This window comes from Xiphophorus maculatus, chromosome 6 (genome assembly GCF_002775205.1).
Source record: "Xiphophorus maculatus strain JP 163 A chromosome 6, X_maculatus-5.0-male, whole genome shotgun sequence".
In the NCBI taxonomy this organism is placed as follows: domain Eukaryota; kingdom Metazoa; phylum Chordata; class Actinopteri; order Cyprinodontiformes; family Poeciliidae; genus Xiphophorus; species Xiphophorus maculatus.
In genome coordinates this window covers 28514383-28527564 of record NC_036448.1, presented here as the reverse complement: position 1 = coordinate 28527564, position 13182 = coordinate 28514383, and the positions used below count along the sequence as shown (strand labels likewise).

At 42.2% G+C, this 13182-nt stretch overlaps 1 protein-coding gene across 1 annotated transcript; it reads left to right on the top strand.

Moving 5' to 3' along the window:
• The first annotated feature begins 1924 nt into the window (after positions 1–1924).
• Positions 1925–12397, top strand: LOC102237388 (caveolae-associated protein 4a-like). The gene is made up of 2 exons (XM_005812620.2): positions 1925–2495; positions 10837–12397. Exons 1-2 carry the CDS (start codon positions 2088–2090, stop codon positions 11380–11382), a joined length of 954 nt encoding a protein of 317 aa, XP_005812677.1. The 5' UTR covers positions 1925–2087; the 3' UTR covers positions 11383–12397.
• Positions 12398–13182: the final 785 nt, after the last annotated feature.

The window sequence follows — 13182 nt, the reverse complement described above, 5'->3', positions numbered from 1 at the left end:
GGTCTGAGGCATGCTGGCCTGTAAATATATATTTAAAGGCTGAAGTGTGTGTGTGTGTGTGTGTGTGTGTGCGTGTGTGTGTGTGTGTGTGTGTGTGTGCTGGGGGTCCGGGGGCAGCAGCAGCTGCTCGGTTCAGTCCGCTGCATTCAGCAGGCGCTTCACATGACTCCATTGTTCAGGAATTACCTCCCGTTCTCCAACCAAACCTCAGGCAGGACGAGGTTTTCTCTCTCCTGGTAGCGAAGCCGAAAGAAAACTTTCTGAATTCATTCAGTGGAGAAAAACATCCAACGTTACGAGATAAATGGTCACCATGATGGACAAACCCTGCAGCCGCTAGTCTGTGGTGGTTAGAGACGAATCTTTGACCGTCCGTTTTTCCTCTAGATCAGGGTGTCCAAAGTGTGGCTTGGGGGCCATTTGTGGCCCTTGAAATGACTTTGATCGGCCCCCTGACTGCAAATCAAGAACGGTAAAAAATTTGACTGATAAACCAGAAATCAACAGTTCATCCCAAAAATGTTTAAATTGTGTTTTTGTTTTAACAAGGCAGAAGTTCGAAGCCTTTTTATGTTCTGGACCTTTAAGGATTTATAGATTTCATTGAAAGTTCACTTATTATCAACCAGGTGAAACTAGAAAAATCACTAAAAACAATTTTTTGCATGAATTTTGCATGTCGTTGTTGACCGCAGTGACGAAACGTTTGGACTCCATGAGGGTCTGGAACCAGCGGCTCCGGGGCCTCATGGGGTTCTGTAAGATCCAGTTAAATTAAATTGTTTTTTTTATGCTAGCTTTAGCTGTTTCATACAACATATGAAAACATCTCCACTCACTGTGATCTTCTCTGCAGGTTACAAACTTCATGTTTTGTGCAACATGTTGAATATTTTGGTTTCTGCTTCCCTGAACCAAACACTTGAATAAATAAAGTATTTTTGAATTAAATTGAAACTAACCGCATTGATAAATGTTGACAATCTCATCAGTTTCCATCGCTGCTGTTAGCCGATGTAGCTTGTGCATCAGATATACAGATCTACCAGAAACATGCAAATACAAAGGTTCCCTTTGGAGCTTTTTATATAAACAACAAAAAAATGTAACTAGTTACCTAATTAATTAATGAATCACCATTAAAAACTTCTCTCTCTCCCACGTTGTTACAAGAACATTAATTTCCCTGCAATGCATCTTGGGATAAGATAAGCTGAGAAATAAACATTAAATCTGGCAGAAGACGAGAACATTTGGAGAAAAATCAGAATGTCGCCTGTGTAACATTATATTTGTACCCCAGGAAACTTTAAATTAAAGGTTCCTAGAAATTCTGATCAACTTTAAAAAGTAAATTATGAACTACAAAAGCACTTTAGTATAATTTCTAGCATTGGAGCAAATCTTCATTTAAATGCTTCACAGCACATTTTCATTTAAACTGTTTAGCAGATGATAAAGAGGCGTTTTGTCTCCGTTTTCCTCGCGGGTCGTTCTCAGACGTGTTTGTTCAGAGAGTTTCTGATGCTCTGGAGCCGTCAGCTCTATAAACGGCTTCAGATCTCAGTGTTTGGACTCTGCTGCCCAGGGGAAAGTAAAAGGGCAGAGCTGCTCTGAGCAGTCAGAGATGGAACGGCTGCAACTGTCGCTGCAGCAACGCAGGATGACTCCTGCTGATGTACATGTTTCACAGCTGCTTACAGGAACACAAGTGGAAATTATTGGAAATTATGAATCACTGTGCATGGCGGGTAACAAAGCGGCGCAGGACTCAGAAGGCTGCCTGCATGGCCTGAAATGTCAAAGTGTCGCCTTACAGGGAGCTCATATTTTTAGCTTGGGCGGGGGGTTCTGCAGGCTCAGAGTTTAGTGCCTGGCCCACGTCCCGTGGAGATCTGAATCAGGATCCTTCAGTGTCCTCACACCTATTTTTAAAGGGGGGTAGGTGGAGTTTCCCGTCTCTCTTGCTCCCAGACCTGAGTTTGGGTCACAGCGGTTGGGTGTTGCCACTCTCTGGTCTCCTGCTGGTACCCCGACGCTCCTCCGACTGAACCTGCAAATTTACAACGTTTTCCAAACCATCCCCAATGGATCAGCACAAGCTGCGCTCGGCAGGCGTCCAGGAGAAGCTGGAGATCGTTGGGGTGGAGGACGAGGCCGGCAACCCCATCAGCGCCCTCACCATCCTGTCTCTGCTGGAGCGCGTGGCCGGCATCATCGACAACGTCCAGTCCTGCCAGCAGCGCATGGAGGAGCGCCAGCTGGAGCTGGAGAACAACATCAAGACCATCCAGGGCGACGTCCTGAAGCTGGCCAAAGACCACAGCGACACCAGCGGCACCGTGGAGAAGCTCCTGCAGAAGACCCGCAAGGTGAGCGCCAACGTCAAGGAGGTCCGCACGCGCGTCGAGAAGCAGAACATCCGAGTCAAGAAGGTGGAAACGACGCAGGACGAGCTGCTGACGCGCAACAAGTTCAGAGTGGTCATCTACCAGGTAAGATGAGACGCTGCGAAGGTCTGTTAAGCTGTCAGCGCCTGGACTGAACCCGAGAGGGAAGTGTTCAGTTTCAGGGTGTTTTCCCACCTGATAGTCCGTTTGACGTGGTTTGATTTGGAACCAAACCTTCATCATCTGCTCCACCTCCATCTGCTGTGGTTCTGAGTCAAACCAACCTGTTCCCCTCCTGGCCTGTGGGGGCGCTACACCAAGAATCACTGAAGGAAACGACACAAAAACCTCTGAAGACACTGAGAGCAACTTCCTTCTTCACCAGATAGAAACAAGATGGAGGCGTCAGATTTTAGCAGTTGGAGGATTTCTCTTTAGTCTAGCATGTTTGTTTGTTGTATTTACCCAGAATGCCCTGCGCTCTCGTCTGCTTCCTGAGTTCATTTCAACCAGAAAAAGAAACGGCCAAAATCTGGTTGATGATGCATTCACACCTCTAAGAACCAACTGGATTTTGATCAAAGTGGAGTAAACTGGGCTGGTGTGAAATCACCCTGAGGCGTTTTCTGTATCTTCACCAAACATTTTAAAATCAACCTGCCTGGTCGACCTCAGCGCGCGTACCGGTTACAAACCTCATCTAAACTGAAAAACTTTAAAGCTCAGATCTGAGTTTAGTCAGTGAAGAAGGCGGATATTTTTCTTTATGAGGAACCGTAGAGTAATTAAGTAGCAGGAATAAAGGAAAACTGGGCCAGATGTTAACTGATGAACTGTAAATCACATCATTAGGCGTCTGATGCACAGGGAGGCTGAGCAGCAGCAGCAGCAGCGCTGTGAAATGAAGGGCAGCTGAAGTTCAGACTCATAAGAGCTTTCGACTCTAACGCGGTAATTTATAGGAAAAGCTTCATCATTACGGAGAGAGGACCTGACCCGAATCCGGTTCGGCTGAGAGCAGGAAATACGGAGAGACTCCTCAGCAGCTGCTAGCATGAAAGCTGGGAATATGAACCAAATGCCTGTTTCATCTGCAGGGACATGTTCTGATCCGTAAGAGTCCAGGAACATGTTCTGATCCGTAAGAGTCCGGATCACCAGGAACATGTTCTGATCCGTGAGAGTCCAGATCACCAGGAACATGTTCTGATCCGTCAGAGTCCAGATCACCAGGAACATGTTCTGATCCGTCAGAGTCCAGGAACATGTTCTGATCCGTCAGAGTCCAGATCACCAGGAACATGTTCTGATCCGTGAGAGTCCAGATCACCAGGAACATGTTCTGATCCGTAAGAGTCCGGATCACCAGGAACATGTTCTGATCCGTCAGAGTCCAGATCACCAGGAACATGGACGGGCTTCATAACGGCTGCTGATCAGGTTCTGTCTGTGACTGAAGACGAACATCAGAACATCAGACCTTGTGGTTTACATATTTAGAAAGCATAGAGTTAATATTTCACTGTAAATATTTAGATTTTTAATAAGTATTTTGTTTGCTAATTAAATATTCAGTTTGAAACTGACATTTATAAATGAATGAATATCTTTCATTTATTCTTTGACCCTTTCAGCCGTTTCTGACCCAAACTGTTGCTTCATCTCTGACTGTAACGTTTCAAACGGCCTCAGCCATCGACCCGCTAATCTTCATTTCATCTTCTGTTAAAGACAGAACCTTAGCGATGCTCTGATGGGATGATCTGAGTATTTTATCTGGATTATAAATTGTTCAGATCAGATGATGGAGACAATCAGCTGCTTTTTCAAATCCAGTTTCTCTCAGATCAAAAGCTGGAATAATTTATTTCTTATTAAGGGATTTCAGGGAGGATCTCTGGAGTCTGACAGTCTAATGCATCTGAAGAGGAGCTGCAGCGATGCATTCAGTGGAGGGAGCAGTGGGAGTACTGGAAACCAGTCCTCCATTAGCAGAAACTGGTTTCCAGAGTGGATTTTTCAGGGCTGCTGAAGGTGGAGCTGCAGAGAGGACGGGTTCTGGTTGGAGGTTTCAGTGCAACGGAAAAAGTCAAATGATTTTTTAATTGATATAAATTCATCCTGGACGTTTTTACTGAGGGTTTCAGTGAGTTTATAGTTAATATAGACATTAACTTTACATTATTCTGTATCCTGGCGAAAACCACGAAGAAGAAGAAGACAGGAAGTGGTTGGAGGATGATGACTTATCGTGTGAACAAACTTATTCACGTGATTTTGATGTTTCTTATTTAATGGAAATACTGCAATTGTGAAATTATGTTGTTTTTTTTGAGTTAGTGGAATATTAACATTTGCATCCAATGATGATCTGATGACTGGGATTGTGACGCTTCATCAGCTCCACCTTTTATTTGATTGGTGAATTATTGAAATCTGCTAACATGTAGCTCCACTCTGAACACGCTAACAGCCGTGATGCTAACAGCTTGCTAGCATAGCGTCTGGGTGTCTCAGCTTCTCAAGCTGCATGTCCTTATGAATATTTTAGATATTATGAAAATCTCAGTGGTTCCTCCGCCAACATTTCTTCTTCTACTGTTTTATTCAGCTGAAGCTTATCTTGTCATGGTGCTGAGCGCCACCATCAGGACACATTAAGAAGCAACAATAGGAGCAAAGAAATCAGGTTTTTATGGTTTAGTTGCCTAAAATCGTCGACAAGTTGCTTTTTTTTGTTTTTCAGACTGGTTTGCCTCTGTTTTAGCTCTTCTTCATGCTAAACATTTCATTTGCACATTTAGCATCTTATAAACTATTTTTTTTGGGGTGTGATCTTGATTGTGCGTCTGAGTAAAAGCTCTGCTGTGTGCAGCGCTGCAGAGACTCGTTCAGAATAGAAACCGGATCTCAGTGTGCAGCGAACAGCTGCTGTGGATCTGTGACAGAGGGATCTATTCTGGGATGGCAGCATTCTCCCGCTGCCAGCAGGGCCCGGCCAGGAACTGCTGCCACCCGGGGATCCACACCAGGCCGCTGGAGCAGCTGCAGCTTTACAGGACAGAAAGAGGAAATTTACATCATGTGAAATATTTAGAAAAGACCCGCAGGGCTCTGTGGCCACCAGGGGGCAGCAGAGAAATAATCGTCTTTAGCATATAATCCAAACACTAGTAACTGTGACATCAGCACACCGATGCTTTCATGCTGGATGCAGTCTGGATTTAATTAGGACACCAACTTCAGATTTAATTTTGGCCCTGGCGGCCATCTTGTCTATACGGTACGCCTGAAACGCCGAACTAAAGTAACTATAATCATGTTCAGGTGTTGAGTTCAGTTTTCATTCTTAGCTTTGCTCATGTTCTGTATCAGCAGGACGTGAATCCATTATCTGTGCGCAGCCAGGAGGAGCTGCTGACCGCTCCTTCAGACTAGCCAGCAGCAATTAGCAAACATCTGGCGGAGCTGCTGAGCTCACTATAGGAGCTGCTGCTCAGAGCAACGCTGGTAAAAACTTTAAAGGGTTAATAGAGGAGCCATGTTGGGGCGACTTCCTGGAGGCGGAGCTTCAGAAAGAGCAGGAGTTTTTAAAGAGACAGAGGCCCAATTTCAAGGCGTTAAATTACAAAGGCAAATTGCTTTTGTCATATTTATAGTATTTTTCATTTTTCATAACAGTTGAAGTTAACATAGTAGATAAAACAGCATTAATTCTCCCTTTTAATCTATTTTCAGGATATTTTTAAAGCCAGCAGTTTGTTCTTGTTTTTTGGCAGCTGAGAAATGAATCTGTTTTTATCTGCAGCCTCAGCTGAACATCACCATTAATAAACGTTTTCTTCACTCGCTCCCTGTGGCTCCGCCACCGCCTGACCCTGTGGTCCCGGTCCGGCCCGGTTCGGCCAGTTTGATCCCGGCGGTCCGACCTGGTGTCGGGTTTCCTCCTGAGGGATGTTTTGCTGATTCGGCGATGTTTTGCCGCGGCGTTCCTCCTGCAGCTCTTTGTCGCCACTGGAGGAAGAAAGATGGCGGCGGCCGGTAATCAGTTGGAGAGCGATGGCTGCCGCCCACGCCGCTGTTCGCCACGCGTTGCTGAAATGTTTCATCTCAGAGGTCATGGGTTAGATTGTGATCCTCCTGCATGCTGGGTAAAATATTAACCTCATCAATTAGTGATTCCCTTATTGCGTTAATGATCCGGTTTATCTCACTGAGTCTCTGGTAAACTGAGGTTTTTGTGTTCTTTAAAATATTTTTATAATTTTTGGGATTGAGGTTTTAATGCAGATCATTTCTGGACATGTTTGTGTTTCTTTGAGGCCTGTTTGACTTTTGTCTCTTGTTTTGTGAGTCTCTGCACATCGTTGGTGTTTTAAAGAGTCCTTCTGATCTTTAAGCCGTTAAAGTTTCATGTTTTGCTCTTTGTAGATTTTTTCATTGTCAGTTTTTGTCAGCATTTTTAAAATAGAGCCTTGTAATGGTATTTTATTGGGATTTGACGTCGCTCTGTAACACCGCTGGTGAAGTCATCATGTAACGCCATCGTGTAACGTCACCGTGTAACTCTGCTCTGTAACGTCGCTGTGAAACGCCGCTGTGTGACATCACTGTGTAACATCACCGTGTAACGTTGCTGTGTAACGTCACCGTGTAACGTCATGTTTTGTCCCGTAGCTCCCTGTGTGCTCCGATAATCACTGCCTCTGAACTTCCTGTCTCTTCCCTCATCACCTCTCGGGTTATTAATACGTTCTCTGAGCCACATTCCCAGCCGCTGTAATTATTGTGTCATTCACCGTTTTCAGGCTGGTTCTGACGACGCCTCCATGATTAATGAGTGGGATCATTGCAGGTGGCCGCAGCTTCAGCCTGATTAACTCGCTCCGCAGCGGGGAAATTTTCCTGCTGCACTTTCTGTTCGGCCAGGAAAACATGATCGTTCTGCTCAGTTTTCAGATGTTTAAATGAAAGGATGAATAATGTTCACTGTTAGCGCGTCTCTGCACTCAGATTATCTCTGAGTACCTGAGCCGTTAATCGGAGAGGAGGTTGTTATTACTGCTGCTCTTCTCTCTGTGACCTTCTCAAACGTAAAAATAGGGAAACTTGATCTCATGATGACGGCTGTGTTTTCAGACAGAAACAAGGGGCTGCAGGTCTGACAGCATCTCTGAGGAATATAATGTTTCTGTCTGAGCTGCTTCGGTTTAATAAGCAGCAGAGTAAATTTATCCGTAATGGAGAGAACAGATCGGTTTCATCTGCACTGGGACAACTGAGCCGCCCGTCGAGATGGAGCAAATGTGATGTATGATAAGAGAGGATGGAGCTGCGCTAAAGGGGAAGGAGTCAAGAAACAGGAATATTTCTGACAAATTAATCTTAATCTGGACATCTGCAGCTAATGGAGATGTTTAAAGTTACTATCCAGGTTTTGACTTTAATTTAGCTTCTTTACAGCATTTCTTCATTTTCTGTGAATGAGGCTGTAAAATATGAACCATCTCATTGAAATGACCCCAGCTGTTTATTACTGATAATCCTGTTACTTATAACTGTAATATTTCTAATATAGGTTTAAATCCTGCCAACAGCACCAAAAAATGCCACTAAAAACTGTTTTATTAAATAGAGACGCTTTCAGGTGGAACATTTTTTATTATTAAACAAAAACTGAAACTTCAAATTCTGACATTTATTTCAAAGATTCTTTATCCACTTATTGTTGTGTCCAAAAGTATTTACACCCCCAATCAAATGAAAAACAAAAACTAAAATAATACCAAATAATTTTAACATTTATTTTATTACCTTTTGACAAATACTTGTTACATTTTTAATCAGAAACTAATTCTTTTGGAATGTTATATTTCAGCAGGAATTAAAGTCGATGTTTGTTAAGGTGCGTTCACAGCAGCTCTGTTCAATCCATTTAATCGAACTCCAGTCCGTTTGCCTAGAAAGTCCGGTTCCTTTGGGAAGGTGTGAACGTGTCATCAAACTCAGAAACTGAAATCCGGTCCGTCCAAAAACCTCGGCCTCAGTTTGGTTGAAGTTGAATGCATATGTGAACGCCAAGCAGACCGGAGACCGCTCCAAAAGCAGGAAGTGGACTACAGCGCAGGGCATTCTGGGTAAATACAACCAAAGCTAACATGCTAGCCTAGCGCTAGCAGCAGAAACGGCTCCTGGTCTTTAGCCAAAGACTAAAGAGAAATCCTCCAACACTAAAATCTGAGGCCTCCATCTTGTTTCCATCTGGTGAAGAAGGAAGTTGCTCTCAGTGTCTTCAGAGGTTTTAGTGTCGTTTTCTTCAGTGGTTCTTGGTGCAGCGCCCCCACAGGCCAGGAGGGGAACAGGTTGGTTTGACTCAGAACCACAGCAGCTGGAGGTGGAGCAGATGATGGAGTTCTGGTTCCAAATTAAACTGATTCTACTGGAATATCAGGTGAGAAAACAGTTAGTTTCATTTTATTATTTAATTACAGTTTCTTAACGCAGCCAAGAAGCCTGTAGATGCATATTTGACACAATCCAGGAGATTTATTGAAAGCACTTTTCCACCATTTACCATGTTGTAAGAATTACTCAAGAATGTCATTACAAAAATGTAACTTTAAAATAATGCTTGTGACACCGGATCCACATTTCTCAGTTAATCTCAGTTAATCTCAGTTTTCTCAGTTAATCTCAGGTTTCTCAGTTAATCTCGGTTTTCTCAGTTAATCTCAGATTTCTCAGTTAATCTCAGTTTTCTCAGTTAATCTCAGGTTTCTCAGTTAATCTCAGGTCTCTCAGTTAATCTCAGGTCTCTCAGTTAATCTCAGTTTTCTCAGTTAATCTCAGGTTTCTCAGTTAATCTCGGTTTTCTCAGTTAATCTCAGATTTCTCAGTTAATCTCAGTTTTCTCAGTTAATCTCAGGTTTCTCAGTTAATCTCAGTTTTCTCAGTTAATCTCAGTTTTCTCAGTTAATCTCAGGTCTCTCAGTTAATCTCAGGTCTCTCAGTTAATTTCAGTTAATCTCAGTTAATCTCAGTTTTCTCAGTTAATCTCAGTTTTCTCAGTTAATCTCAGTTTTCTCAGTTAATCTCAGTTAATCTCAGATTTCTCAGTTAATCTCAGTTTTCTCAGTTAATCTCAGGTCTCTCAGTTAATCTCAGTTTTCTCAGTTAATCTCAGGTTTCTCAGTTAATCTCAGGTTTCTCAGTTAATCTCAGTTTTCTCAGTTAATCTCAGTTAATCTCAGTTTTCTTAGTTAATCTCAGTTAATCTCAGTTTTCTCAGTTAATCTCAGGTTTCTCAGTTAATCTCAGGTTTCTCAGTTAATCTCAGTTTTCTCAGTTAATCTCAGTTAATCTCAGTTTTCTTAGTTAATCTCAGTTAATCTCAGTTTTCTCAGTTAATCTCAGATTTCTCAGTTAATCTCAGTTTTCTCAGTTAATCTCAGTTAATCTCAGTTTTCTCAGTTAATCTCAGGTTTCTCAGTTAATCTCAGTTTTCTCAGTTAATCTCAGTTAATCTCAGTTTTCTTAGTTAATCTCAGGTTTCTCAGTTAATCTCGGTTTTCTCAGTTAATCTCAGATTTCTCAGTTAATCTCAGTTTTCTCAGTTAATCTCAGGTTTCTCAGTTAATCTCAGTTTTCTCAGTTAATCTCAGTTAATCTCAGATTTCTCAGTTAATCTCAGGTCTCTCAGTTAATCTCAGGTCTCTCAGTTAATCTCAGTTAATCTCAGATTTCTCAGTTAATCTCAGTTTTCTCAGTTAATCTCAGGTCTCTCAGTTAATCTCAGGTTTCTCAGTTAATCTCAGGTTTCTCAGTTAATCCCAGTTTTCTCAGTTAATCTCAGTTAATCTCAGTTTTCTTAGTTAATCTCAGTTAATCTCAGTTTTCTCAGTTAATCTCAGGTTTCTCAGTTAATCTCAGGTTTCTCAGTTAATCTCAGTTTTCTCAGTTAATCTCAGTTAATCTCAGTTTTCTTAGTTAATCTCAGTTAATCTCAGTTTTCTCAGTTAATCTCAGGTCTCTCAGTTAATCTCAGTTAATCTCAGATTTCTCAGTTAATCTCAGTTTTCTCAGTTAATCTCAGGTTTCTCAGTTAATCTCAGATTTCTCAGTTAATCTCAGTTTTCTCAGTTAATCTCAGTTAATCTCAGTTTTCTCAGTTAATCTCAGTTAATCTCAGTTTTCTTAGTTAATCTCAGTTAATCTCAGGTCTCTCAGTTAATCTCAGGTCTCTCAGTTAATCTCAGTTAATCTCAGATTTCTCAGTTAATCTCAGGTCTCTCAGTTAATCTCAGGTTTCTCAGTTAATCTCAGATTTCTCAGTTAATCTCAGTTTTCTCAGTTAATCTCAGTTAATCTCAGTTTTCTCAGTTAATCTCAGGTTTCTCAGTTAATCTCAGTTTTCTCAGTTAATCTCAGGTCTCTCTGTGTCATTCAGGGTGAGACGGAGGTCCCATCCGTGGCTGTCACCAAATCTCCCAAAGGTCTTGGACTGGAAGGCCTGGACATTGAGCCCGATGCCTACGACATCCCCGCCGACCTCTCCTCCGACGAAGAGTACCTGAGAGACGAGGAGCCGGACCCGTCTCGAGCCGCTCGACTCAAGAAGTCCATGGTGAAGAGCACGGAGACCCTGAAGGCCGCCTTCTCCAAGGAGAACATGAGCAAAACCAAAGACAACCTGGGCACCAAGATCCACAACCTGGGCGAGAAGGTGATGCCGCCGGAGAGGAGGGAGAAGATGCAGCAGGCGGGGGAACGGCTGAAGCAGTCCGGCGAGCGACTGAAGGAGAACATCGCCAAGAAAGCTCCCACCAAAGAGACCTTCCGCATCAAGCTGAAGAAAGAGCGGGCCGTCGCCGAGGGCCAGGAGGGAGCCGAGGGAGAGGGCGAGCCGGCCAAGGAGGAGAAGCCGGAGAGCGCCGCGGAAACAAAGAGGGAGGGTCCGGTGGAGCAGGCCGGCGCCACCCGGGTGTCAGAATAACGTCCTGAGAACCAGGAACTGGTCTGAGATGTTAGATGATTGTCTCAATTTATAAATTTACTGCGCTCTAAATCTTGACAATTATTGATAAAATCTGTGAAATGAAGCCATTGTATTTATGTAAAGGGTGAGACGTGATGAGGTTGTGGAGAATGAGAGTCCGGACGGGTCGGAGAGCCGATGGAGGGGAGGAAGATGACAGGAAGGATTCTGAATGTTGACACTAAATGTACATATAATCCTGTACAAACTTCCAGTTTCAGGTGAAATTGTCTTCAGCTGGTCTGACGTCAGGCTGGTTTCTGTCTGAGCTCAGAGCAACAACCAGCAGGAGAAACTGAGATTTAACTAGAAGCTGAATGTTCCTTCAGACCCCTGAATGCCACACAGGTTAGTTTTATTTAAGATTAGAAAAGTTCAGGATTCTGACATCAAAACTGTTTTTAAAGCAACAAAACCAACATTTCTGCACGTTTCCTCCATATCTGGCCTGAGAAACGGAGAAATCTGCCGTTTTATGGAGAGTTTTTATAAGCAGTGACCTCCAGCAGGATGTAATCACTCCTACATGATTTCAAACCTTTGCTGCTTTTTCTGACCAGCACACAGTTAATTCACCTGAGACCATTTCTGAGGTCACTGCTTTGATTGGACTTTAAACTTTCTGCTCTTCAATCATCAGAGAATCTGAATTCATCCAGTAGAAATGTGGCTTTTAAAGGAAATTCATTAGTTTGCTTTAGCAGCACATCTTTCTGTGTCAGACTGTTTTATTATTTTTGTATTGCTGCTCTTCATTTACTGCAGTAGAGTAACTTATTTAGGTTTATTTTGGGCATTTTGATCATATTTCAGGTCTGAAATCCTTTTTTTTTTTTTTACAGTTACTCAGAAAATCCTAAATGCTGAAACAGGAATAAAAACCACAAACTGTCAGTTTCTCTTCTGTAACGTTTGTGGTTTGACTTGTATAACAAAACCTGGATCAACAAATAAAACATTTCTTACGGTAACAGTTTCATTTTTACTGTCGTTATTTATTTGGAGAGGAAAAATAAAAATAAAATAATAATTGGTCTGTTTAGCTTCACCTGGTCAAGGAAGCTGGTAGTTGGTTGGTTTCCTGTTAGATGTTTTCATATTTTTTTGATTTGGTTATTTAGTTGGGTTTATATTGTTTTTCAAAAAGTTAATTGGTTTATTGGTTATTTATAAGGTTCTTTAATTAGCTAATTGGTGTTTTGATTGGATAGTTGGGTTATTGATTTATTCATGTGGTTGGTTGTTTTCTTGGTTTATTTAATTGGTTTATTTGTTTATTTTGATTGGTTGGTTAGGAGTTTGGTTGTTTTTTAACAGGTTGGTTGGTTAGTTAGGAGTTTGGTTGTTTTTTAACAGGTTGGTTGGTTAGTTAGGATTTTCTTCTGGTGGTTTGAATGTTTGGTTGTCATCCATTCAAACCCTTTGTCTGATGTTTGGTTAGTTTGGTTGGTTGGCTGGTTGTTGATGATTCTCTTTTTATTTTTATCCATTAAAGCATTTATTCATTGTTCTTTCTTGCTTTATCCTTCTTTAGTTCGTTCTGTTCTGTTTTTTTTATTCACAATTAAAAGAAACAGATTTCGTCTGTGTTATAAACTGTTTTCTGTCTTCCTGACTCAGATTTTTTTCTCCAGATTTGTGGATTTGTCAGTAAGATGTGTTTGCCAGCAGCAGAGAGTCTGAGGCTGTAATTCAGTCCCAGACCAGCCGAGAGATGAAGAAAGACTGAGAGGAGTCCTGGGGAATCCTCTCAGTAAA